At 45.4% G+C, this 25,797-nt stretch overlaps 1 protein-coding gene and 1 pseudogene across 2 annotated transcripts in view; one reads left to right on the top strand and one right to left on the bottom strand.

The window, feature by feature from the left end:
• Positions 1 to 9,012: 9,012 nt before the first annotated feature.
• On the top strand, positions 9,013 to 9,578 carry Rpl13a-ps3 (ribosomal protein L13A, pseudogene 3; annotated as a pseudogene).
• An 8,911-nt stretch (positions 9,579 to 18,489) lies between these two features.
• LOC134485113 (meiosis regulator and mRNA stability factor 1-like) overlaps positions 18,490 to 25,797 on the bottom strand; it is a 58,822-nt gene continuing 51,514 nt past the window's right edge. For both annotated transcript variants that reach the window (XM_063280925.1, XM_063280926.1), the window contains 5 exons: positions 23,681 to 23,893; positions 22,330 to 22,390; positions 22,129 to 22,245; positions 21,369 to 21,539; positions 18,490 to 19,416 (listed from right to left, as the gene is read on the bottom strand). In XM_063280925.1, the coding sequence (XP_063136995.1) occupies positions 19,175 to 19,416; positions 21,369 to 21,539; positions 22,129 to 22,245; positions 22,330 to 22,390; positions 23,681 to 23,893 (804 nt within the window). In that variant the 3' untranslated portion in view covers positions 18,490 to 19,174. The remainder of the gene's footprint in view (positions 19,417 to 21,368; positions 21,540 to 22,128; positions 22,246 to 22,329; positions 22,391 to 23,680; positions 23,894 to 25,797) is intronic.

Here is a 25,797-nt window from a genome sequence, read left to right as displayed (position 1 = left end):
CTCTTTATTGTAAGGAATTCACAGCCTTTCATTTCCTGTAAGGGGTAAAACCATACCCTCTTCCCCAACACAACACATTTCCTGACTTCCATTCTGAGATTAACACATCCTTAAAGTAGGCAGACTGATTTAATTCAGCAGTCCTTTCTAAAGCCCAGTGTCTTTCATCAGCTGTGCTACCTGTCCCATTGACATTTTTAAAAAGGCAAGTTAATAAAGAATTATGTAATCTATCTCTGGGAGACTTCATAGCCCCCTTTTATTTTAGGAACGTTTACAGTACAGCTAAATCTTTCTGCAATTGCTTGGCCTTGAAAACGTAACACACTTTACGTTCAATATTTTTAAAAAATTGTTGCACTGTACTGGAGACATATGATGGACTATTATCAGTATTAATCTGTAGGGGTATCCTTAAGATGGCATCACTTTTTAAAATTTATTTATTTATTATGTATACATCATACAGCTTTCTGTCTGCATGTGTGCCTGCAGGCCAGAATATGACCTCAGGTCTCATTATAGATGGTTGTGAGCCACCATGTGGTTACTGGGAATTGAACTCAGGACCTTTGGAAGAGCAGTCAGTGCTCTTAACCACTGAGCCATCCCTCCAGCCCGATGGCATCACTTTTAATGAGTGTATAATTACAGGATCAGCCTTTTCAGAACTCGAGGCAAAAGTCCATTGAATTCCGAATAGATAACCAATTGGATGGTGGACATACTTTAATTCCAAACTCTGCAAAGTGAAACACTTCCATCTACCAGATCTCATCTCTTTGGAAACCATTAGGGGTTACTTCTAGCAGTAATGGTGCTTGATGATATAATGAGCCAGTAGGAAAACTCTCGTTGCCAGGTTATAGAAATTTTTTTCTTTAAATTTCTACTATTTACGTGGAACCTTTTATGAAAACTTGAAGCCTTTAATCTATTTCCTATTAATAATCAATCCATCTCCTCATTTATTAGTGCCAATGGTCCTAGAAAACCAGGAATATGGTTCATCTCTATTAGATGATCGCTGCTTCAAATTACATGTTGTAGTTGTATAAATATCAAAATTAGCTTTGCATCATCTGAAATAAGTTCAGCGGTTTCTATATGTAACATTACTCTTTCGCATATTGAGAGTTGGTAACTATATTAAGAGGTCCTGAAAAATCTAATAGAACTAGGAAAATGACATATAGTTCTGATTATTTTGACTGAAGCAGATGGACTTTGTTATTATTTTACTTAAACTTTCTGGCTAAGAACCCGCCATTTTCTTGGCAATAGAATCTCTTGGTCCAACTGTTCTAGAGCTTGTAGCTTTTATTTATTTAAGGGCCACTGATCTACTCAAACAGGCTTGTCAATTTACCATTTTAACAGTAGTGCAGTTGGTACTCTAACAGCAGCGGTCCCTCTGTATGAACTTGAAAAGCTAATTTCTGCTGTGTCCTGACTATGGACAGTCTGTAACTGTTTTTGATGTTTTTAAATACCTTTATCATGAACATCTCCTATTATATGGCTTGGCTCTGAAGTTAAAGGAATGCTAATCTGTGCTTCCCACCATTGCAATCTGCTCTCTTCTTCACAAATTCTGGTTATGTGTGATTTTGGGCATGTGGGGCCTAGCTAGCTGTGAGGGCAGGACTCAAGGGTTCTACATGCCAGGTTCCTGCCCAAGCACTCTTTCTTGGTTTGGACTGTATAAAAACACCAGCCAGACTCCCATAGCTACAGAGCTGCCTGCCTCCCTGCCTCCTTTCCAATGGTGGGCTGTAGTCCCCAGAACTGTGAGCCCAAACAACTCCTTTTCCCCCTTAAGTTACTTCTTTGTCACAACTGGTCCCCTGGTCACCCAGGCCTCCCTTAACCCAGGCAGGGTCACATTAAAGCCGTCAACAAGTGCAAGATGGTACCCACTTTCATCAGCCTCCTGTGTTTAAATAAGGCTAGTGTTGGGGGTATGTTCTACTGAGGTAACTTATTGTGTAGGGTCTTGTCCCCACAGGATGGATGACATTCAACTCTGCAAGGACATTGTGGACCTGAAGTAGGAGCTTCAGAACTTGGTAGCCATCCCAAGTAACACGTGTGATCACACCCTCTGTTAGCCACTGCCAGGGTTCTGTATCTGCCCTCTGTGCCTCTGGGGTTAGGAAGAGAGGCTTTGCCTCACTTCCTAGTGGGAATTCAGTCTTGCAACAAAGGCTCATACAGGGGGTGTGACCTGTACTTATAATCTAGACACTTGGCAAGCAGAGTCAGGAAAGTGACCCACACATTTGAAATCAGCCTCGGAGAGCATATCTCAGACCAACAACAAGGTAAGCACACATGTAGGTCAGGCAGGGCTACCTTGGAGCCTCAGGCGAGCCTCTTTATATCACAAGACCGAGTTTCTCTTTCTTTGAGAACGGAAGAGTAATAGACCTAACTTCAATCTCAGGATGGCCTGAGGGGAACGGTTGAGTGGCAGAACACTTTCCTAGTACGTGCAGAGACCTGGCTCTGAACCACAGCACCGCAAAGGTATGACAGAGCTGCCCAAGTATGATTAGTTCTGCAGTAAACGTACACTTTGGGTCAAGCATCACTTTGACTCAGAGTCCATTATTGCCATTTTTATCATGTGTGGAAACAGGGAGAGTAGACCAGTCACAGGCCATAATATTGGGGTCAAACCTACATCTATCAGTTATCAATGGTACTGATTATCTGACTCCTTTCCCCTTAAATGACTTTCCTCCCCAAACACTCTGAGTTACCTGTCCTATGGGCCTTGTGCTTATCAAAGGGCTAACCAGTCACGTGCCTGTTGTGTAAGTCAGGGCTTTCAGAGGAACAGAACCCATAGAATTTAAAGGGAATTTATTAAACTGACTTACTCTCAGGAGTCAAACAGTGGCCTCTGCATACTGGAGAGGCTAAGGACCCAGTGACTGCTCAGTCTATGAGGTTAGACACCTCGGCAGTCTCAGCCTGTCCTGAGGGCCTGGCAGATTCCTGTAGAACAGTTCATATTGGAAAACCAAAGAATGCTGCTCTAACATCTGCACAGGAATGCAACAGCCACAGAAGTAGCAACAAGGTAGCTAAAGTCACAAACGGTTGATAATAATAGGCCAAAACCAAAGCTTTACTCTTACATCTTTTACGTGTGCTGCAACCAGAAGGTGACAGTCACATTTGAGGTCAGTCTTCCCACTTCAGCTAGCCTGAGTAAGAAAAGCCCTCACATTGAGAAGTGGCTATTAGCCTAAGTGCTTGAATTACCCTAGATGCACAGAACACATGAAACTCAAGAAGGACGACCAAAATGCGGATGCTTCACTCCTTCTTTAAAAGGGGAACAAGAATACCCTTGGGAGGGAATAGGGAGGCAAAGTTTAGAACAGAGGCTGAAGGATCGCCCATTCAGAGCGTGCCCCACATGTGGCCCATACATATACAGCCATCCAATTAGACAAGATGGATGAAGCAAAGAAGTGCAGGGCGACAGGAACCGGATGTAGATCTCTCCTGAGAGACACATCCAGAATATAGCAAATACATAGGCGAATGCCAGCAGCAAACCACTGAACTGAGAACGGGACCCCCGTTGAAGGAATCAGAGAAAGAACTGGAAGAGCTTGAAGGGGCTCGAGACCCCATGTGAACAACAATGCCAAGCAACCAGAGCTTCCAGGGACTAAGCCACTACCCAAAGACTATTCCTGGACTGACTCTGGACTCTGACCTCATAGGTAGCAATGAATAGCCTAGTAAGAGCACCAGTGGAAGGGGAAGCCCTTGGTTCTGCTAAGACTGAACCCCCAGTGCACATGATTGTTGGGGGGAGGGTGGTAGTGGGGGGGAGGATCAGGAGGGGAAGCTCATACAGAAGGGGAGGAGGAGGGGTTAGGGGGATATTGGCCTGGAAACCGGGAAAGGGAATAACAGTCTAAATGTAAATAAGAAATACTCAAGTTAATAAAGATAAGAGAGAGAGAGAGAGAGAGAGAGAGAGAGAGAGAGAGAGAGAGAGAGAGATCCTTAAAACCTAGAGAATCAAGAGAGCATGCATGGACAAGATGGCTGAGTTATATAGGAAAAAGAGAATCTAGGAGAAGGGAAGCAGAGTCCACACCCTGGGCTCGAGAGGTTTAGGGTAGGGGTTGAGGTGGCACGGGCTAAGAGGAGCCAGGACTCTGTAATAGGTCCTTGTGCTGCTGGAAAGACCTGGCAGCCAGCATCTGCTTTGATCTCAGTTAGCCCTTCATCCTGAGTTTCTTTGGGACCTGACCCTGGGTAGGTGAGGCAACATTGCCGAGCTGAGGGTTGCAGCAGCGAATAGGCACAAGGTGCTAGGAGGTTGGTGGGAAATGTTAGTAAGAAGGGTATGCTTGATGGGTGAGGAACATTGGCCTCAGCTTGGAGACTTGAGGAGGTGCTGGTTAGTAAGGTTCCACAGAGTAAGTTTGAAGAGGTAGCTCCTCCCTTGGCCTGAAGTGCTGTGGCCGAGACTCCAGTAGAGCCCGGGGAGTGCTCAGCTAAAGGAGAACTGGAATAGGTAGGTCAGCAACCCCAGACAGCTATTCGTCAGAAACCTAGCACACCTAGAAACATCTGGTGGCTCTAGCTAAGGGCTGCAAAGGCCTCTTAAGAACATCAGAGTCCTGGGGGTGGGAAAGGAACTGCCAGACTCCTTGTGAGAGTCCGTGGGGGCCAGTGCTCCCCTGGAGAATAAGGCAGAGAGGACTCTGTAGTGCAGTCTGAAGTCTAGGGAGTCACGCCTGGGCTCCACCCACAGAAGCCATGTACCCTCACCCAATGGGTGACAGTCAGTGCCCAAGAGCTGCAGACCATCCATGCTTGACACACACAGTGGTGGCATTTCTGTCAGTGGGAAAGCTTTACCTTGCCTTCCCTTCCAGGAAGTTCCATGTGTCTTGTGGGTTATACATCCATAGATTCAGCCCCCTGGGAAAATAATATCCCCACTGAAATTTATACTGACCTTCTCTTGTCAAGACCCCTGGAAGATACCGATGACAACTGTCTACTTGGTATTTGTGTCCTGTTCCATTTAGGCGACCTTGAAGGGATTTAATGTATACAAGAGGATATGCAGGGCCACAGGTTGTACTGGCTGGTTTGTGCCAACCTTACATAAGCTAGAGTCAACCCGGAGGAAGGAGCGCCAGTTGAGGAAATGCCTCCACAAGATCCAGCTGTAAGACATTTCCTCAATAAGTGATCAATGAGGGAGGGCCCAGCCCATTGTGGGTGGGGCCATCCCTGGGCAGTTGGTCCTGGGTTCTGTAAGAAAGCAGGCTGAGCAAGCCCTGAGGAAGCCAGTAAGTAGCACCTTTCTATGGCCTCTGCATCAGCTCCTGCCTCCAGGATCCTGTCCCGTTTGAGTTCCTGTCCTGACTTCCTTTGGTAATAAACAGCAATGTGGAATTATAAGCTGAATAAACCCTTTCCTACCCAACTTGCTTTTTTGTTCATGGTGTTTTATCACAGCAATAGAAACCCTATGGAAGACATATGTAAACATGGTGTTGTGTGTGCCCATCTAATGTGTCAGATCTCCATGAACACTGTCTACCTTCCTTGACACAGGGTCTCTCAGTTGCCCATTAATTAGACCAGACTAGATGGCCATTGAAATCCAAGGATATGCTTGTCTCCACTTTACCAGCACAAAGATTTTAAGTAGGTACAACTATGCCTGGTTTTTTTTTTTTTTCTTCTGTGAGTCCTGGGGATTGAACTCAGGCCCTCAGACTCTAAAGGCAAGCAGCTTACCAACTGAGCCATCCCTTAGATCCTATATCATGACTATTCCAAACCTCTGTTCCTACACCTGTAAAATACATACAAGAAGGAGCACAGTGCAGTCACATTAGCAAAAGAAGACACCAACAGAACTGAATCCATACAATCTAGATTGCAGCTTAGTCTCAAGGCTCCCAAAGCATGACCCCAGCTTTTGTTGGCACAGGAAGTTGGAAGGACATTGCACTTACTGAATACCTATCAGATGTCTCTGTTGCAAACCTTGGAGCTTAGCCTTGGAGATAACTCAGAAAACAGTGATGACTCAGAAGAGGGTGTCCTAAGGTAGGAGGTGGCCAGGGTCTCAGGTTGTAAGAGATAATGGGGAGCTGTTCTATGTTGAGGGTTTATGGACTTATCTGCTAATGACAGCTTGTTGAAGATGGGGGGTGTAGAGAAAGGGACACACACACACACACACACACACACACACACACACACACAATTTCATTTTTATAGGGATTATACCTGGCTGTTGCTAGGTAACTTATGGGCAGAGCCTAGAGGAAATGCTAACAATGGTGGCCTTTAATACCAGCACTTAGGAGGCAGAGGCAGGTGGATATTTGTGAGTTCAAGGCCATCTTAGTCTTATATAGTAAGTTCCATGACAGCCAGGACCTTGTAGAGAAACCCTGTCTCTAAAATCAACAACAATAACGCCTACACCAAACAACAACAAGAGCAAACAAACAAAAGCTAGTAGATAGAACCTGAGGAACAAATCCTGCCCTAGCAAGCGTTACTATTGCTATAATGAAACACCATGAGCAAAGAAGCTTGAGGAGGAAAATGGCTTACACTTCCAAATCATCGTTCATCATCGAAGGAAGGCAGGACATGAACTCAAATAGGGCAGGAACCTGGAAGCAGGAGGTGATGCAGAGGCCACAGAGGAGTGCTGCTTACAGCCCTGCTCCTCGTGGCTTGCTCGACTTACTTTCTTATAGAACCGAGGACCACCAGCCTAGGGATGCCACCACCCACAGTGGGCTAGAAGGTCTTCCCTAGGCCTTCCCCCATCAATAATTAATTAAGAGGATGCCTTCCAGGCTTACCTACAGCCAGATCTTCTGGAGGCATATTCTTAACAGAGGCTTCCTCCTCTCGGTGACTTTCTTTCTTATCAATTTAATATGGAACTACCTAACACAACACCCAGAGTTGGCCACTAACCTCCACCTGCATCCACAGACATGAATGAGCACACAGACAAATATGTATTCTCATTTACACGCATAAACACACAAGAGGTCGTGTGCCTCTTCAAGCATACCCAGAGGATGAAGTAGTGTCCAATCTTGTCCCCTCGACTCCCTGTTTCCACTACTCACACTCTCCTGCCTCAACATCCTGAGTTCTGGGATTGCAAGCACGCACCAGCATAGCTGCCTCACTGTGTTCTCCCTCCCAGGAAAAGAAAAAACCAAGCTGCAGAAGCGGAGAGAGGATGAGCTAATCCAGAAGCTCCACAGACTGGTACAGAAGAGAGACTTCCTGGTGGATGATGCTGAGATGGAAGGTGGGCTCTAGGCCATCAGATCCCAAGCCGCTACTCCCTGTATGACCCCGCAAAACCACTGTCTGTTCCTGGGATTTACGGCTTTGCCTCTACCATTGCTCTGCATACACCGAACCCTTCTGACCTGAGAACCCATTTCATAGTCAAGAGAACAACAGTTTCATCCTCCAAAGTCTTGCCAAGTCCTGTATGTCTTAGCTGATTGCCATTTATGCAGGTGGGCAGGAAGGAATTCTATCGTGTGATAGAGAACAAAGTTACACATCATCTGGATGCATCAAAGCAACTCTCAAAACTTGTCAATATGTATAGAAACCTGTCCCCATGGCAACCTCCCCCACGTACCCAGGATTGGGCTTTCCTTCCCCTCTTGTAGTTTCCTGTCTTCTGTACCTGCCACTCTTGGGCTGGGAGCCCCTGGTCCTGGAGCTGCACCACAACTAGAGGCCCCCAGGATGCCAGGCCTGGGTGCAGCTGTGTCTTGGATATTTTCATCTCAGGACAAAGTCTTTGGAGTCTCTCTCCATGCAGGGGGCAACTTCCTCTTCATCACGTTTTCTCCGAGGACCTCACCAGAGTTAGCTGGGCTGCACAAAACCCATCTTATTCCTGGCAACCTTGAAGGCAGAGATGACTTTTTTGAGATGAACCCTGAATCTTGTGGGAGTCACAGTGTCTTGGCCAGCTTGAAGGCACAGAAATGCTTCCCAGTTCACTGAACCCCAGTAGGGAGCCTCGGTCCTAGAATATCCCTATTTCTGCCTTGAGGTGTCACTCTATGTCTGGGCCAACATTTATTTATACAGTGATGTGTGACTTCATTTAGACATAGGGTTCACCTAACACAGAATCATATACATGTATATGTGTATATATATATATATGTATGTATATATATATGCGTTGTGTGTGTGTGTGTGTGTGTGTGTGTGTGTGTGTGTGTGTGTGTGAGAGAGAGACATAATAACATTCACATCACTGTAAAAGCTCAACACAACTTTGAATAGGCCCGTGGTCCTGGACGCTATTCCCACATGTGGATTTCTGGTTGCAGCAAGATAACAAGCAAATCCTAGAGAAATTTCCTACTTCTCCTCTGGCTGAGCCCCACCCCCCATACACACACACACTTACACTTTGTTGAACATATTAGATCTACCTTGATTTTTTTTTTAAATTCCCATCTCCAAAGACTATACTGTTTCCTGGAAATTCAGAAAAAAATAAAGATGGCTTATGGGAAAAGATCTCTTTAGGGAACTAACATCAGATCAGGGTTACCGAAGAATTCAACTTTTTGGCCTGATAAAGACCAGTCCTGGTTTGGAATCTACACCTGCACACTTCTACTTCCTCCGTCCTTACCGCCTTCCAAAATAAAACCTTATTTTAGCAAAGGCAAAAAAGGAGATCTTCCCACAAGAGATGGCTCAGCGGTTAAGAGCACTGACTGCTCTTCCAAAGTCCTGAGTTCAATTCCCAGCAACCACATGGTGGCTCACAACCATCTGTAATGGGATCTGATGCCCACTTCTGGTGTGTCTGAAGATAGAAACAGTGTACTTATAACATAAAAAGAATAAATAAATAAATAAATAAATAAATAAATAAATAAATAAATGGGGAAAAAAACCAACAACAACCCTCGCTTCCCCAGGCGGCTGCTGAAGATGTCAGAGGGGCAGGTATTGGAGGTATTGGAGGGTGAGGCCATCTTCTGGGCCGCCTGGTGGCCTTTGTGGCAAGCAGGTACTGCTGGGCAAGAAGGTGGTGGTTGTACGCTGTGAAGGCATCAACATTTCTAGAAATTTCTACAGAAACCGCTACCACTTCCAAGCCCCGAGCTGCATTTTTTGGTGCACTGTGCAAGGCATGCTGCCCCACAAGACCAAGAGAGACCGGGCTGCCCTGGAATGCCTCAAGGTGCTGGATGGGATCCTTCCACCTATTATGACATAAAAAACAGATGGTGGTCCCTGCTGCCCTCAAGGTTGTGAGACTGAAGCCTACCAGAAAGTTTGCTTACCTGAGACAGCTGACTCTTGAGGTTGGGGGAGTGGGGAGGGGGTACCAGACAGTGACAGCCACTCCAGAGGAGAAACAGAAGGAGAAGGCCAAGATCCACTATTGGAAGAAGAAGCAGCTCTTGAGGCTACAGAAACAGGCATAAAAGAATGTAGAGAAGAAAATCTGCAACTTCACAGAGGTCCTCAAGACCACTGGCCTCATGGTGTGAACCCAATAAAGATCTTTGACCCTCAGGAAAAAAAGAAAGAAAAAGAAAAGAAGAAGAAGAAGAAGAAGAAGAAGAAGAAGAAGAAGAAGAAGAAGAAGAAGAAGAAGAAGAAGAAGAAGAAGAAGAAGAAGAAGAAGAAGAAGAAGAAGCAGCAGAAGCAGAAGCAGAAGCAGAAGAAGCAGCAGCAGCCTCACAGTTTGGGTTTTAGTTAATTCCAGATGTAGTCAAGTTGACATCCAAGAATAGCCATCACGCCTTGTGCCTAAATACATACATTTCAGGTGTAGACTGATCCTTTAGATTTTTTTTAATCTTGGGACTCCATTATCATCAAATCAGTGGTGGAAATCAGGCCACATATCAGGTCCCTTGCAAGAGGAGTACATTTGGTGTTTTGATTTTTTGTTAAAATAGTTACTTTATCCATGATGCTACGTAGAAGGAACACGTTTCTGCCCTCTCACTATGCTGCTAGGCAGAATCTTTCTACTTGACATTTTATAGAAGAGGCAGGCCTGTGAAGAAACTGACTTTAGGTGGGCTGTGTGCCATGTGGTTTTAGTGATAAGTAAGGAGAAGGAAGCCCTTCTGTATTCTCCACACTTAATATCCTTGTTTGCACAGGTCATTAAAAAACTGGATTTGCCGAAATTCTCAAAGGGGTGATCACATCTCATGCATACTGCAGCCTTCAATAGATATCAACCTCCAAGAAGATTATCTCACAGTAAAATTTTGAAACCCATGAAAACATGAATCACCGTGGTTGGAATCAATGAATACAACAAAGAAATGACTTTCTAAGAACCTGATATGAACTGTCAGGGGCCAGCGACATGGCTCAGAAAATAAAGATACTTGCTGGGCAAGCCAGACATCCTGAATTTGATCTCCAGAATCCATATAAATGTAAAGGGAGAGAACTCCACAGCTGTCCTCTGCCCTCCACAGACACTTGGTCCCCCACTCACATGTATGCACACATGGGCTTAGCACCACAGAAATCCAGCCCAATGGGGTCTCTACGGCTTTCACTGCTAAGGCTATGTATGTGCAGAAGCCCCTTTTCCTTCCTCTAGTTCCTAGAAATCCTGGACCTTGGTTGACTTCAATGTGCCCATCCCTACCTCTATCTCCAGGGATTCTCCTCTGTACGTCCCCTCTCATCATGTGAGACACCAGTGATGGAGTTTAGGGCCCCCTAACTAAGTCCGACCTTAGGATCTTATGTAAAGATCCTACGTCAGTTAAGACCATATTCTAAAATCTAGACTGCTTCAGTTAGACTTTATTGCTGTGACAGGATACCTGATACAAACAGCTTAGAGGAGGAAGACTTTGGGCTCATGGTTTCAGAGGGATCTGTTCGTCGTTTAGCTCCGTACACTTGAGCAGGACAGGATGGCAGTGTCAGCATGTTGGAAGAACACCACATTTCACAGTGGGTAGCAATGTCTGTCTCACCTCACTTCCCACTTCTAGTTCATTTGGGATCCCACAACTGTAAGTTGGGGGTTCTGCCACATTCAGGGTATGTCTCCTCTCTGAGAATACCTTGATAGACACACTTAGAGGTATGTCTTATTGGTCCCCCAGGTGCCTCTTCATCCAATCAAGCTGATATGATAAACCATCACAGGTAGACATGAAATTGGAGCAGATTTCTTATCCAACTTCTTAAACTCTTTCATACTCTAATTCAAAACACTAAGACCACACGGCGGGCTCTGTTGTCTCTTCCCCATGGAAAACATACTTACCCCACTAAGTTCCCAGCATCCAGTACTCCCACTGAGTTCCTAGCAGACCTGTATTATATTCCTGCAGTTGCTTTCTTTATTGGTTTTGAAAATGGGTATCTAGGACCAGCAGGATGGTTCCATGGGTAAAAGTACTTGTCACATAAGCCTAATAATCTAAAAGTTTCATGCCCATAGCCCACTGTATTAGTGACTTTCATAGTGTTGTGATAAAACACCTTGATCAAGGAAACTTTTTTTTTAAAACATTTAATTGGGCTTATGGTTCTAGAGTCCATGGTGGTGCAGTGATGCATTGTGACAGGAACAGATGAGAGCTCCTATCTTGAACCACAAGAGGGAACAAAAGACACACTAGGAATGGTAGGGGTCTTTTGGAACCTCAAAGCCCACGTCCAGTGACTTCCTCCAGCAAAGCCACACCTCCCAACCCTTTTCCCCCAAATGGCCACCAAATAGGAGCCAAGTATTCAAAGGCACAAGACTTATGGAGGACATCTCATTCAAACCACCACACCCACCTTAAAAAGTCAGATGAAATAGAAGGCATTTGCAATCCCAGCAGTCCTACAGGAGAGGAGAAGAAGGAACCAGATATCACCCAGAAGCTCGATGGTCAGCTGGCCTGAAATACACAGCACAGCAGACAAAAAAGAGAGAATTGCCTCTTGAAAGTTGTCCTTTGACCTCCAGTGGGCACCTTTGTATATGTGCATCCACACACACAGTGTATCTCATATAAAAAAACTACAAAGGCTGTAACACTAACATGTACTTGGGTTATCAGTGGGACAGGATCAGATGAAATTAAGAGATGATGGTCTCCAATCACCAGGGCTACCACAAAGCTGGGGGATCTTGAAGACCATGGGACTCTCCACAGCCAGACTTGATCCTTCTGGAAGGCATGTTTCTAGTTTCTTATTACATGGCCTCTTGTCATGTATCTCTGGTCAGTTGAACTGAGTTCCTAGACAAGCTTGACCAAGGGTTGTTTCAGACTTGTAACTGTTCTGTTCTCTCCCCTTTAATGCCAGGGTTATAGACTTTCTAGTCTCTGCTAAGCCTTCCTGATGCTTGGGGATCCTCCCCAGTCTGGTCTTTTCTCTCTTTCACTTTTCAAACATCTTAGATGGCCAACTACACTCCTAGACTTGTTTTTCAACCTGGATATCCCTCCAAAACTCAGATTTGCCCTGAATGAACACTGGAATACAATGTGCACATTAAAATAACATATCCTAAGACAAGGATTGGCAAGTTGCCATCTAAGGCCTGCCTGCCTTCTATCTTTGTAAATGAAGTTTTTTTAAACCTTTATTTTGATTTTATGTGTATGGATGTTTGTCCTGCATGTATATTTGTGCATGGTCTGCATGCAGTGCCAACAGAGACCAAAAGAAGGTATTAGATTTCTTCCCTGGGACTGGAGTTATGACAGCTGTTACCGCCATTTGAATTGATCCCAGGTCCTCTGGAAGAGCAGCCAGTGTTCCTCCTGACTATTGCAAAACCTTGCCCTCATAAAGTTTATTGGAAAAAAGTCAATTTCACTCAGTCACAGAACACCTTTGGGTGCTTCTTTGCTAAATGGTAGAGCTGATTGCTAAAGAGTACATGGTCCCCAAGTCCTGAAATAATTACTGTCTTGGTCTTAAGGTGAAATTAATCAGCTTCAGGCTGACAGGATGGCTCAGCAGGCCAAGTGCTTGCCACATAATCCTGATGACCTGAGTGGATCCTCCATAGAAGGAGAGAACTGATTTCTGAAAATGCTCCTTTGATCTTCACACCCACACTGCGTCATGAGGAGATTCCCAACTGTTCCCCTACACAGTAATAAATCTTTGGAAAAATGAACCAAGTTTTTAACTTGGTGTAACTTGGTACTAGGTGTCTTCAAAGTGTTTCCATGTTGGGGAAGAGCATCCTCTGTTCCCATCTGCCCAAGGACAAGTCCTCTTGTCCTTGACCTATTACTCATTTCTATTCAACTGCTATGTCTCTAACACCTACCTCATGAGTTACCTGTAGAGTGTGACCTCTCCTATGATAGCCACTGTCGCTGCTTTATCAACTTTTATCAACTACAACCACTCATTAAACCTTCATTACTCCTCATTCCACATCAGCCTTCAGATTCTTCCTAAGCTATTTTCATGGTAGAAAGAAACATCAGTAGCTTTCTGCAGCTTACCCCTCTTCCTGTGCCAGAGCCTTACCTCCGGATACCGAGACCACAGACTCCCTTCAGTTCCTTGGCTCCTCTTGCCACCCTCTCTGTTGTCATGTCTCCTAGCTCTTCACACACCATTTCCCCCATCAAGGACATCTCGAGTTCCTCACCAGCCAGCCCTTCTTCCCACATCTCTGCCTCTAGACAAATCATGCTGTGTTCTACAGCTGAAATGATCTTTGAAAAGCACCGATGTAACCAGGTCTGCTGTTTGATACCCTCCTATGCCTTCCCACAAGCGCAGTGGGAAAGTCCAGGGACCCAGGCTAGCTTTCTCACAATCTAATCCTTTTCCGCACCCTCTTCCCAGTCCTAGGTTCATGTCTTGGTTCATTCTGACTTAAGGGAATAGATATAAACTGAGCAGGAACTACCAGAGAAGGAAGAATGTGCAGAGTGAAGCCTAGGAGGGGACGCTGTACCACGCCCAGTAAAGCACTAGCCTGGAAGCCGGTGCATTAGACAGGCAAAAGCTTCCTCACTGTGATACTACAGGGCAGTAGGCTCATCATCCCCAGTGGGGGTAGATGGAGAAACTGAGGCTCAGAATGGAGAGGTGATGAACTCTAAGCCATATAACATGTGGGTTGGGTTTAGGCCCCAGAAGTCTTGAGCTGTCCTGCACAAGGCAGGAGGTAAGCATCATGGCTGGGCCAGAGTGCTGAGGCCTGCAGGCTTCAACAAACATCAGGCACATTTCAACTTGTGGATTTGTGAGGTAATTCCACTGGTCAATGCAGTCCTTGCCGGGTGCTGGGAAATAGATTATGTGAACCCTGTATCCTAGTGAGGGAGACAGAGGTCAGTGTGGACCTTGGAATGACTGAATCTCCTTGCATAGTAGGGTTAGCCAAAGAAAGGGGCTTCACGGCAGAGCTATATTGCTCAGATTAAAACTCCAGTGATACTCCCCTTGAGGGAACTCTGGTCTCCCTGTACTCATGCTCTACACCTCCAGTATCCACCCTGTAAGACATAGAAAAGCATAAGACAGCTAGGGGGAGCTTAGAGTCAAGCATGTGATAAATGAACCTGCCACCAGCCAAACCAGCAGACAGGAAACTACAAATAGGAAGGCTGCTGAGCTGTGCTATTGTTCTGACAGAGTAGGTGCTGCTCTCAAAAGGTAAGCAGGAGGGGTGTTGTATGGGACCACAGATAAGACACCTTTGTAAGACAAGGTCCAATGCCATGTACCCAAGATTCCTGTTCCTCCCCAGGCCTGGACCCATGATGAATGATCTCTGAGCCTTAGCATCTGCTAATATAGGATTTGCCACAGCTCTACATTCCCATCCTTTGTATGATAAGACACACAGTTCGGACCCCTTTTCTCCCTACACCCCAGGATCCAAAGTTGCATAGGGCCACAGGACACAAAGCAAATCTTCCAGCATGTATATGAAGGAGGAATTGAGTTTCTACCATGGGAGGAGACTGACCCATGAATTAGATGTCCTTTTTCCAGCAGTTCCGCCACCCTCTGTATCCCCACCACTCCACCAATTTCCTTCCTGCTTAACTAAAACACTAAACCAGGTCAGTGGTTCTCAACCGTCCTAATGTTACAAACCCTTTAATACAGTTGCTCATATTATGGCAATCCCCCCAAACACAAAATTATTTTGTTGCTACTTCATAGCTGTCTTAGTTTGGGTTTCCATTGCTATGAAGAGACACTATGACCAAGGCAACTCTTATAAAGGACATTTCCTTGGCAGGCAGAAAGCATGACAGCATGAAGACAGACATAGTGCTGGAGGAGCCATGAGTTCTGTATCTTCACTGAAAGGAGGCCAAGAGCAGACTGTATCCTGTGGCTAGGAGGTCTCAAAACCCACGCTCACAATGACACACTTCCCCCAACAAGGCCACACCTCCTAGTAGTGCCACTCCCTGGGCCGAGCATACTCAAGCCACAATTTTAATTGTGTTCATTATGAATCACCTGATAGGTAGTATATTTGGCATGTGACGCCTAAAGGGCTTATGACACACAGGTTGAGACACACGGGTTGAGAACTGCTGCTTTAGGTCCCTTCACACCTCAACAAATCTCCCTCTCATATTGAGAAGTTCCAAGGACAACCAACCAGTCAGCCTCAGGTCCCACCTGCTCCCACCCAGCAGGCTCTTTAGGAAAGGGTTCAGATTTCTCCCCACCTTCCTCCTCATGGACCATATATCTATGCAATGTTTGGGGTACCCTGAACAATTGTTTTCCCTAGTCCTGCTGTAGAATTAAAAGGTGCAAAGGCTGTGGGAAGGTGGAAGGAGAGTTTACATTCTAGAGTTCAGATTTTCTGAGGAAGGAATCATACATTCACACATGCACACACACGCACCCAGGTCAGAGATCAACTCTGGCTGTCTTACTACTTTTCACCTTGGTTTTTGAGCCAGGGTCTCTCAGTAAACCTGGCGCTTACACGGCTAGGCTAGCTGGCCGGTTGGCCGGCTAGTTGGCTCTAGTAATGTGCCTGTCTGCCCCCAGGACTAGCATGATAGGCCTGGCTACCATCCCTAGCATTTTAGATGTGTGCTGGAGAGTGAAACTGGGTTCTCATACTTGTGCAGTCAGCACCTGATCACTGAGCCATCTCTCCAACTCCAACATTTTGTGCAAAACTTTGCTGTGGTAAAAGTTGTTTTGAAGGCACTGTCCAGTGGTCATTGGAAGCGTGTAAACAGATTTTTCCCAAATCTTAAACCAAGAAGCAGCTTGTCGTGTCCTTTCCAAGGCAGTAGAGATTGGGTTGGGATAGGGACTTCGTAGCTAAGTCTGTGTCCGAAGCCTTTCCTTTCCAGACTTAATAGGAAAGCAAGCTTATCAAGGGGCGGAGACAAGACATACAGACAGTACACATGCATCAAAGAGAGAGCCTAGGATTCACCCTGGCTCTAACTGGGAGGTTCTCTTCCACTTGTGGAACAGGGTACAAGGCTGGAAAATCCACGTTGTATTCACATGGTACCAATAGCCTAGTCTCCTTCTTCAGCCTTCAGCATCCCTTAAATCCCATCCAACTTATCTGATGCACCCCAGACTGGCCTACAATTTTCTGTTGCTGACATGACTTTCGAGTCCTCTTGCCCCCACCTCCAGATGACTTATATGGTGCCAGGAATTGAACCAGGGCTGTGTGAATGCTAAGCAAACACTCCACCCACTCAACTACCCACATCTCCAGCTTAAATGCATAACATTTCAGGAGAGACGAAAAGGCCAGGCCACACGAAATGAGTCGATGAAACTGGTTAATAATTCCACCCTACGAACAAAAGCACTCATTACAGATGCTTGCTCATAAAGTTTATTGACAACTGTTTTGTACCAACACACAAACAGCACTAGAACCCCTCCCCCCAAAAAAAGTGTTCAAAGTAGACAGTTAAGAAAAACTTCCTGCTCCCCAAGCCTCATCAAAAGCAAATAGTGCAGGATGGGGAAGATGGGAAAGGGGATTCTGGTGATAACTTTTGCCTTTACAACAGATACATCTAATCGGGTACATCCTTCCACTCAGAAAAAGTGTCTCATTATCTCCGTGTACATACATGATAGCATCGTTACCTAAGCCTCTGGATAAAGAAATAGTGTTTGGACTGGCCTCTAGGGCACACCACACGCTGAGAGCTTCCGATTGAGTTGTGACATCTTGTAACAGCAATGGTGAGTCACTCCCCAGAACACACACCCATCTGCTGTATTCTTTGTTGCCCACAGAACCTGACCTTTGGAGATGACCCCGAGTAACTTTAGTGACATCTAGTGTTTTCAAAGTCCATAATCCCGGCTATGCTTGCAAACCTGAAGTCGGAGCAGGCAAGCGTAGCCTTAGGATGTCTGCAAACGAGACAAACAACACTCTTGACACCAACTTTATCACACTGCTTAAAAGCCTTAAAGAATTGCACATGTGCACTAATATTGCAGAGGAAGTGCCATGAGGCCTTAAAGAGGAAGTGCTATCCGGCCTCAGAAAAGGAGCGCAGCCAGGAAGTACCTTCAGGCATTTCACTAAAAGAGTGTCAGGCCCGCAGAGCATTTCTAGTGCAGCTCCTTCTGGGGCAGGTCATAGTGCTGAGAACTGGGAATCACTGGCTTCGTTTAAAAGATTTTGATTAAAAAAAATTCAACTGGCAAAAAAAAAAATCTCTCAGCCTTTAATTTTGTGACATTTTATCAAAATGCTGGCTATGAAATCAGAATCCATTTTCTGGCCTTCCAGAAAAAAAAAAAATAAACATTCCCCACCAAAGAAGTCATCTGACTAGTGGAAGATTGTGTGCCAACAGGGTCTTTCTGCTCTGACTGTATTTGCCTTTTTTGCCCAACAGATACAATCCGTTATAAATGTCAGGTCTCTCCAACAGGGGTGAGAGGCCACTGAGAAGAGAAGGCCATTCCACAAGGCAGTGCCCACAAAGGCTAGCTTTTCCCCAATGCCAACATCAGACACCACAATAAGAAAACAAAAACCCAACGTGCTTCCAACAGTGAGCAGTAACAGTAAAGCTAGACTCTGTTAAGACGTCAGGATGAACTAACATGGGCACACGCATCTTCACATGGAGGGCTTCCCAGATTTACAGCCAATTTTTAAATCACAAGAACAAGGATAGGCTGATCAACCTTGGCCTTCGAATTACAGATAAAAAAACTCTGGCCTCTTCTTAGTGGAAACAGTATTGGACACCAGGACCCTGAAGCACTTCACCACTCAGCTGACTTACATTTATGCATTTAATGCATAGCTTAAAAAAAATCAGACTCTAACCATTACCTCTCAATATACAATATGTCATTCAAATGCTGACTTTAAATGGATGACATCAAAGGTCATCTCCTTTCCTTAAACCTTATCCTTATCAAACTGGGACAGACAGAGAAGGGAAGCATGAAATAACTTTCTAGAAAGCTCTTTATTAAATGAGATCCCCAAATGGAAATGTTTAAAAAAAAATGGGATGAGGCCACATTGGTTAACCACAGACATAGTTACATAAAAAACAAGGCACATCAACAAGTCCCCTAGAAGCCAGGAACTTTCCTGCCAACCTGAAAATGGCTCTCTTGCCACTCACTCATGCCCCAGTGTGTGACCCACAGGCTTACGGACATGTTTGGCTTCTTGAACAACCTCAAGTCCATTTGCTTAAATGAATAATTGAGGCTGCTCAATGGGACTCAAGCCACTTCCTGCTGGGTGATCTCTCTTTCTTCCCAACCACCACCATTCACAATAGTCTAGAAAAATCTGGTAAATATATTACAGATTCCTTAATGGGGTTATTTCAAATAACCGGAAGAAAAGGAAGAAAACGTTCATCTGAAAGTTGGGAACAAACATTTCCCTATGGACCATTAATAAAAGTGGCTTCTGGGGTCAAGACATAAGATGGGGTTTTTACATCTATTTTTTGCGTGTAGACAGTTCCCCCACCCCATCCTAATTTTTTTGTTGTTGTTGTTGTTCTTTTTTTTGGAGCTGGGGACCGAACCCAGGGCCTTGCGCTTCCTAGGCAAGTGCTCTACCACTGAGCTAAATCCCCAACCCCCACCCCATCCTAATTTAATTCTGTCTTCAAAATAGGAGTTAGAGCTTGGTCATAGGTGCAAATGAAAAACTGGCTGCCAATTTGACTCTAATTGTGGGCTTCTTTTTTGCTGGGCTTTCCACTGCATCCTTGCTGATCAGTGGCCCAGGGGCTTCTGAGGAGGGTTTGGGAGGAGCAGAAACAGATGCTGGGCTATTGGATGAGGAGTCACAGGACAGGTTCCCCTTCCTTACTGGTATTGGAATTTCTGTTTTTTCTTCTTGGTTTAAAAATAAAACTCCTAGAAAGACAGAAAAATAAATAGGTTTATTTAGTTCTAGGCCTCATAAGAAGTACTGGTTTTCACTTCATCTGTATTTAAAAAACAAAAACAAGCTTATAAAACCCCACCAGGGCCAGGTGTGGTAGGTGGCTTGTAAATCCAGCTCTCAGGAAGCTGAGGCAAGATTACCATAGCGACAGGCCAGCCTTGGCTACAAGTCAATGTCTCATAAACAAGCAAACAAACAAACAAACAAACAGAACCCCAACAAACAGCACCTAGTGGGTGGAGGCGGAGGCAGAAGCCGTCAGATCTCTGTGAGTTTAAGGCCAGCATGGTCAACAGAGCCAGTTCCAGGACAGCCGCTGGGGCTGTTATACTGAGAAACGAAACCCCCAAACCAAACAACCAAAGCACCAAATGTCACACTTATGTCACAGTTTAGGTATCGGCTACATGGTGAATGTTATATGTCACAAAAATGAAAGATTTATAAATGATCCACCACTTTTCTTTAAATTGCAAATTTTTAGACATGTCTTGTTGGCTACCTATAAAGGCCAGTTTTTCTTCCTCAGATTCTGCTCCTTCATTCCTTGGTCTTGTGACCAAGACTCAGAAATCTGTGAATGTTCTGAGGCAACAGGGAGGAGGACTTTAGTGCTTGCTAGTGAATACCTGCCCATTCTTTTTACAGAGGCCACATGGTGTTGACGCCAAAGACAAGGGAAGAGTCACTTGGAACCACGATAGAAGGTCAGCTGGTTTTCCTCAGAGTTTAGACCACACGTAACTCACGTGTGTTCGAGAAAGACACACACTGTGTCTCAGATGCCTTCTGTGTATACAAGAAACCCCTGATGCCAAAGTGATAGTGACAGAGGGAGGACACAGCCCCAGCTTCTCCTCAGATGGGCGGGGACCTGTGTTCCTCAGGTTCTTGTTCTCCTCTGTCACAAGCATTTGGAAGAATTCTTGTGTACAGGTGCATAAAGGTGAGCACCCCGTGAAGAGGCAGCTCTCCAGCTCTACAGAGTACACGGTGAGCCTGTGGTCTTACGGGCTCTTTCCATGTCATAAGCAACGTCAAACTCTCCTGGCTCTGTCTGGGGCCAGTTGTGTCAAACACTGCCTTACAAAGACTGTAGACAGTGGAAGTGCGCCAACAGCGGAGACCAAAGTACAGGCAGAAAAGAGTCAAGCGACAGAAGAGGAAAGTGGAGGCTTCCCTCAGAGCATCTGGGACTCCTCAAAGGCAGAACGACAGACTAACCATCAAAAGGCCTTAGTCACCTAACCTGTGGAGCAGAGGTGGTGGCCCCACTAGTAGTATGGTCCATCAGCCCCAGCACAGGGTAAGAAATTGAATGGACTTCACCTCAGGCTAACATTAAGTTTGTATGTTAAGAAATCAGCATTTCATTCTAGCATTCAGGAGGCAGAAACATATGGATCTCCGTGAGTTAGAGGCTAGCCTGATCTACAAGGCAAATTTCAGTCCAGCCAAAGCTATATAGTAAGACCCTGACCTAAAACGAAAACAACCAAAGAGGTCACTTTCTTGGTTTTTAGGTCACAGGACTCCAGGACCTCAAACCAAAAGTACCTTGCTCAAACCAGCTTCCTAAAGCTCCAGAATCCACTGGGACCTAAGTAAATGTCATGTAGCAAGTAACAAGTATTACCTAAGGAGCAGCTGAACCTCAGACATGGTAGGAAGGCCAAAAGTTCCAGAGGACTTGGGACAGGACTTAATTACTCAAGGGCTCTTCCACAGCCCAGCGCCAGATTTATAAATCCTATTAGCAGCAAACCCAGCAAGGAAGGGAAGGGCTGAATAATCGGCACAGGTACTTTTATGCCTGAAACAGTATTGCATTCCCTATGTTCATCAGACACCTCCTACACTGGCATCATGGGTCATCTGCAAACCTGCAGACAAGTGCCCAAGCATACGGGGTGCAACCTACCCAAAGGCTCCTGAGGGTGTTCCTCAAACTGAATGAGATCAGTGGGCTGCAGGATGACAGGATCTGGTCTTAGCTGAGGGGATGGCAGGCATGAAGGAACAGGAGTACAGAGGAGGTCAACAGGGGAGCTGTTGGCCAAGTGCAGAAGCTCCTGCTCCATCTGGCTGAGTCCTGCAGAGAGAAGGCAGGCAGCTATGTTCAAACAGGCACAAAGGTCTGCTCCTGAGGGCTTTCCTCGGCCTCATCAAGCGCTCTCTCTCTCTCTCTCTCTCTCTCTCTCTCTCTCTCTCTCTCTCACACACACACACACACACACACACACACACACACACACACCAAAAACCAACCAAACAATAACGCCATTATCACAAGACCCCTGGCAAACAATACATCAAACTGCACTGGGGGGGAAATGAATATTTAGGTCTAGAGAGATGGCTCATACAGTTAAGAACATTCGTTGCTCTTGTAGAAGACTTGAACTTGGTTCCCAGCACCCACATAGTAGCTCACAGCCATCCATTAACTCCCATTCCAGGGGACCCAATGACCTCTTGCCATCTCCTAAGCACCAAGTGCACACATACATGCAGGCAAAATACTCATACACATAAAAATAAAATACATCTAAAATATTTAATATCTATTTAACTGTGATGAAATTGCCCACTGTTCTGTTTCCCCCACATGTCCCACCCCAAGCACCTCCTGACCTTTAAGGCTCTGTCTATGTCCTTGCTTTTCCTCTAGCACCTAGTACCTGTTCCAAGATGGAGTTCTGAGGCTAGATGGGATTCTGGCACCTCCAGGATCTGCCTGCTAACTGCAGGCTGGTGTTCATGATTGACAGGGAAAAGGTCAAATGAACTTAGCTGATCTAGAAGGCAAGAGTGCCCATCAGAGAGAAAGGTCAGTGAGAGAACCACAAGGGAGTCAGGGGAGGGGATGGGAGCTTACTTACTTTTCATGTCGTTTTTTAACACTACAATTCTCTTATGACCGTGTCCTTTTATCCACACCACCTGCACACAAGACGTACTCTGGTTAAGCAGTGGAAAAGGAGAGGAAAGAACCCTAACATTCAAGAAAGTGGGGCCTCTTGCGCCTGCCTCTCACATACCAGAGTGAGAACTCAATAAATGTCCTCAGGTTTCCTATGCTTTCTCTTAGCTTCTAAAGCAACGCTCCTCCTATTCAGCCAAGTCAGGGTGGAAGTCGGCCTTGTCTCCTAGGGCTCTCCACCTAACGCCTGCCCTCAGATTCCAGGAATTCTTCCACTCCTTCATCGGAGGCTGAGCACCTTCTGTCCCAAATGCTTGGACTCAAGAGGATTTTGGATCTGGGAATATCTGACTATATCTAGTGAGGTACCTTCCGGATCTGGGAGCACTTAGACTAGAAATTCAACTATAACTGAAAAACATATGACATAGCTTGAAGGCGCTTTAAATGAGTTTTTCCTTTTATTAATAGTGAAAAAGTGTTTTCACTGCAATCCATCGCAGGAGGTCAGGTGTGGGCTGTCTGCCCAGTGTGGTGTCAGGTTGCCTTAGAAGGTTTTAAAGTATTTTGGGTTTTAGAATTTGTTTTACCCCAGCTCAACTCCTTTACCAATACGTCATGGAGCCTGGGCAGCAGTCAGGATCCTGCATTAGCTTCTTCCCCTACTCTGCTCTCCCTCGGTTCTTCTGTGGACAGCAGTGATGCTTTCCAAAGGTAAAGCTGGGCTCCTCTGCCTTCTCCACAGTACAGGGAAGCCCATGCTGGAGGAGCAAGGCCTCGGAACAACTCCCACTCTGGGCCCTTGCACACTTGCACTTTTCACTTTTATTCTTTCACAGCAATCTCCCAGAGCGATTTCCTTGCCTCTCACTGCTGCTGGCTGTTCTTCATCGCGCGTGCCACATTATCTACCATGAAAACCTACGCCTCCCTGCTCTACAGTGACTCACAGACATCTGTGATGCTGCCCCTCCAGGGCTGCTATATGCTCAGGACGTGGGCCTTGCCTGGGCCATTCTCTATATCAACTGGGCTCAGGGGTCACAGCTCTGCTGCTCTAGCCACATCCCACTCAGGACATGGGCTTAGGGGTCCTGCCTGGTTAGGTGACCACTGAGCACATTTCTAAAAGGAAGGCCTGAAACTCACTCACTTGGCACACAGGAATAAAGGTTGATAAAAGTTACTGAGAAACACTAAACTCACCCATCTTATCTGGCAGCACTCAGGTAACACCTTACATCTCTGATCAGGAATCAGCAATGGCTCTTCAGGAAGACACTTTCCCAGAAGCTGAGGAAAACACCTACCTGTGGAATGGCTCCCAGTAGCTCCTCCACACTGCTGTAGCCATAAGTTTTGGGCTGCAGCGTTTCTCCGATATATTTGGTATAAGCCATGGCAAATTCATGAAGTAAAATCTGCTGGTAGTGATAGGTATGAAGCAAGGACCTCACATTCTTTGCAAACAAGAATAGGCTTGTGAGCGTCACACACTCTTCTGCCTTATCATTAGTAAAAACCTGGCCCAGAAGAAAGAGGAAGATTAGACACTTCCTGAGAGACTGGCCCTATCTGCTCTGGAGTGAGGCCTCCTGCCAAGAATACTCAGAAGGCCCCAAATCACCTTGGCTTCTAAAAGAACTTTAAAAGGGGCTCCCAGAAGAGTCCCCCAGGGGCTGGAGAATGGCTGTTCTTTCAGAGGTCCTGAGTTCAAATCCCAGCAACCACATGGTGATTTACAACCACCTGTAATGGGATCTGATGTCCTCTTCTGGTGTTGTCTGAAGACAGCTACAGTGTACCTATATATAATAAATAAATAAATCTTTTAAGAAAAAAAAAAAGGTCTCCCAGGAGACCCTCACGGCAAGGCTTAACAAGCCTAGGGAAATTTTGATTTCTCTGCAGGTGTAATGCTGTTGAAGCTTAAAGAAACTGGAAGAGCAGGGAAGAAAAGTAGGGAATCTGTAATCCCAATACAAGCAGACAGGAAAGGTGAGGCAAACCAGAGAGACACACACACAGCGGCTGTGGGTACTAGACTTCATCTCCCAGAGCATATGTGTGAGGCAGCAAACACACACACACACACACACACACACACACACAGAGACACACACAGACACACACACAGACACACACACAGACACACACACACACACACACACACTGTATATTTTGGTACTCAGCTTTTGAAACTGCACATGAGGACCGCAAAAAAACTGGCACTATAAAAATGTTTCTGAGGGCTGAAGAAATGGCTCAGTAGTTACAAGCACTAGCCACTCTTCCACAGGTCCTGAGTTCAATTCCTAGCAACCACATGGTAGCTTATAACTATCTATAAGGGATCTGATGCCTTCTTCTGTCATGCAGACGCACATGCAGAAAGAACACTCACACGCATAAATAAATAAATCTTTAAAATGATGTTTCTGAATCCCAACAATTAAAAAAGTACTTCGAGAGCAGGATTGGTCATGAATCCGAGGTGTTTGCAGCAGCCCTGCACCCTGCATTGCACACTCAGTGCCACCCACGCCACTCCAACAAGGGCTGCCCAGAAGCCCTAGCTAGGATTGCATCTGAGGTATGCTGTTAATAGCTGTGCTCTTCTGCTCATATCAGTTATTCAACTCTGAAAAACATTGAAGATGCTTTACATCCTAGAGTCTCGATGTCCAGCCGAGATTCCTTTACACGAAAACAAGCACATCCATCTCGATATACAAAACAAAATACCATTTTGTAAATGGTAAGGCACGCATACCAGTCATTTAAAAACAAGTTTTCTTATCATTTATGATCAAACAAATATTTGCTTTGTATAGCTGTCTTACATAGTTCCATACCAAGGGTTGAACTGCCAAAACTTAACCAGCTCTGTTTAGGCAGCGGATATGCTGACATTACCAGAAGGAGGGGCATCGCTAGTGTCACCAGGCCATGACAAGCTCTTTATCTTGATTCTCAGAACTCACATTTGGTAGAATGTGATTCACAGTTTTTAAAGTGTCTTGGGGCTGGGGTAAAGCTCAGCATAATGCCTACTTAGAACATCATTTAGAAAGCAAGAAGGACTTGGTTTCCTTTAATTCTTGACCTACCACATAGTCATGCGGGTTTGATTCCCAGCACAATAAACAAGAGCGATTTAAAAAAAAAAAAAGTAAACTATACCTTCTACCACATTTCTTTTTATGCCCTAAAACGTTTTGTTTGGTTTTCTAAAGCTGAAGTTGGGGCTGCAGGTTCAACAGGCAGGAGTAATATTCCGCTCGCAGAGGCCCTGGGTTTGGTTCCCAGCACCCACATGGCAGTTCACAACCACCTGAATCTCCAGTTCCAGAGCACACAAAACCTTCTTCCAGCCTCTATGGGCACCAGCTATACGTACAGTGTGCAAACAAACACTTATACACAT

This window comes from Rattus norvegicus, chromosome 1 (genome assembly GCF_036323735.1).
Source record: "Rattus norvegicus strain BN/NHsdMcwi chromosome 1, GRCr8, whole genome shotgun sequence".
In the NCBI taxonomy this organism is placed as follows: Eukaryota; Metazoa; Chordata; class Mammalia; order Rodentia; family Muridae; genus Rattus; species Rattus norvegicus.
This window is presented reverse-complemented; position numbering and strand designations above follow the sequence as displayed.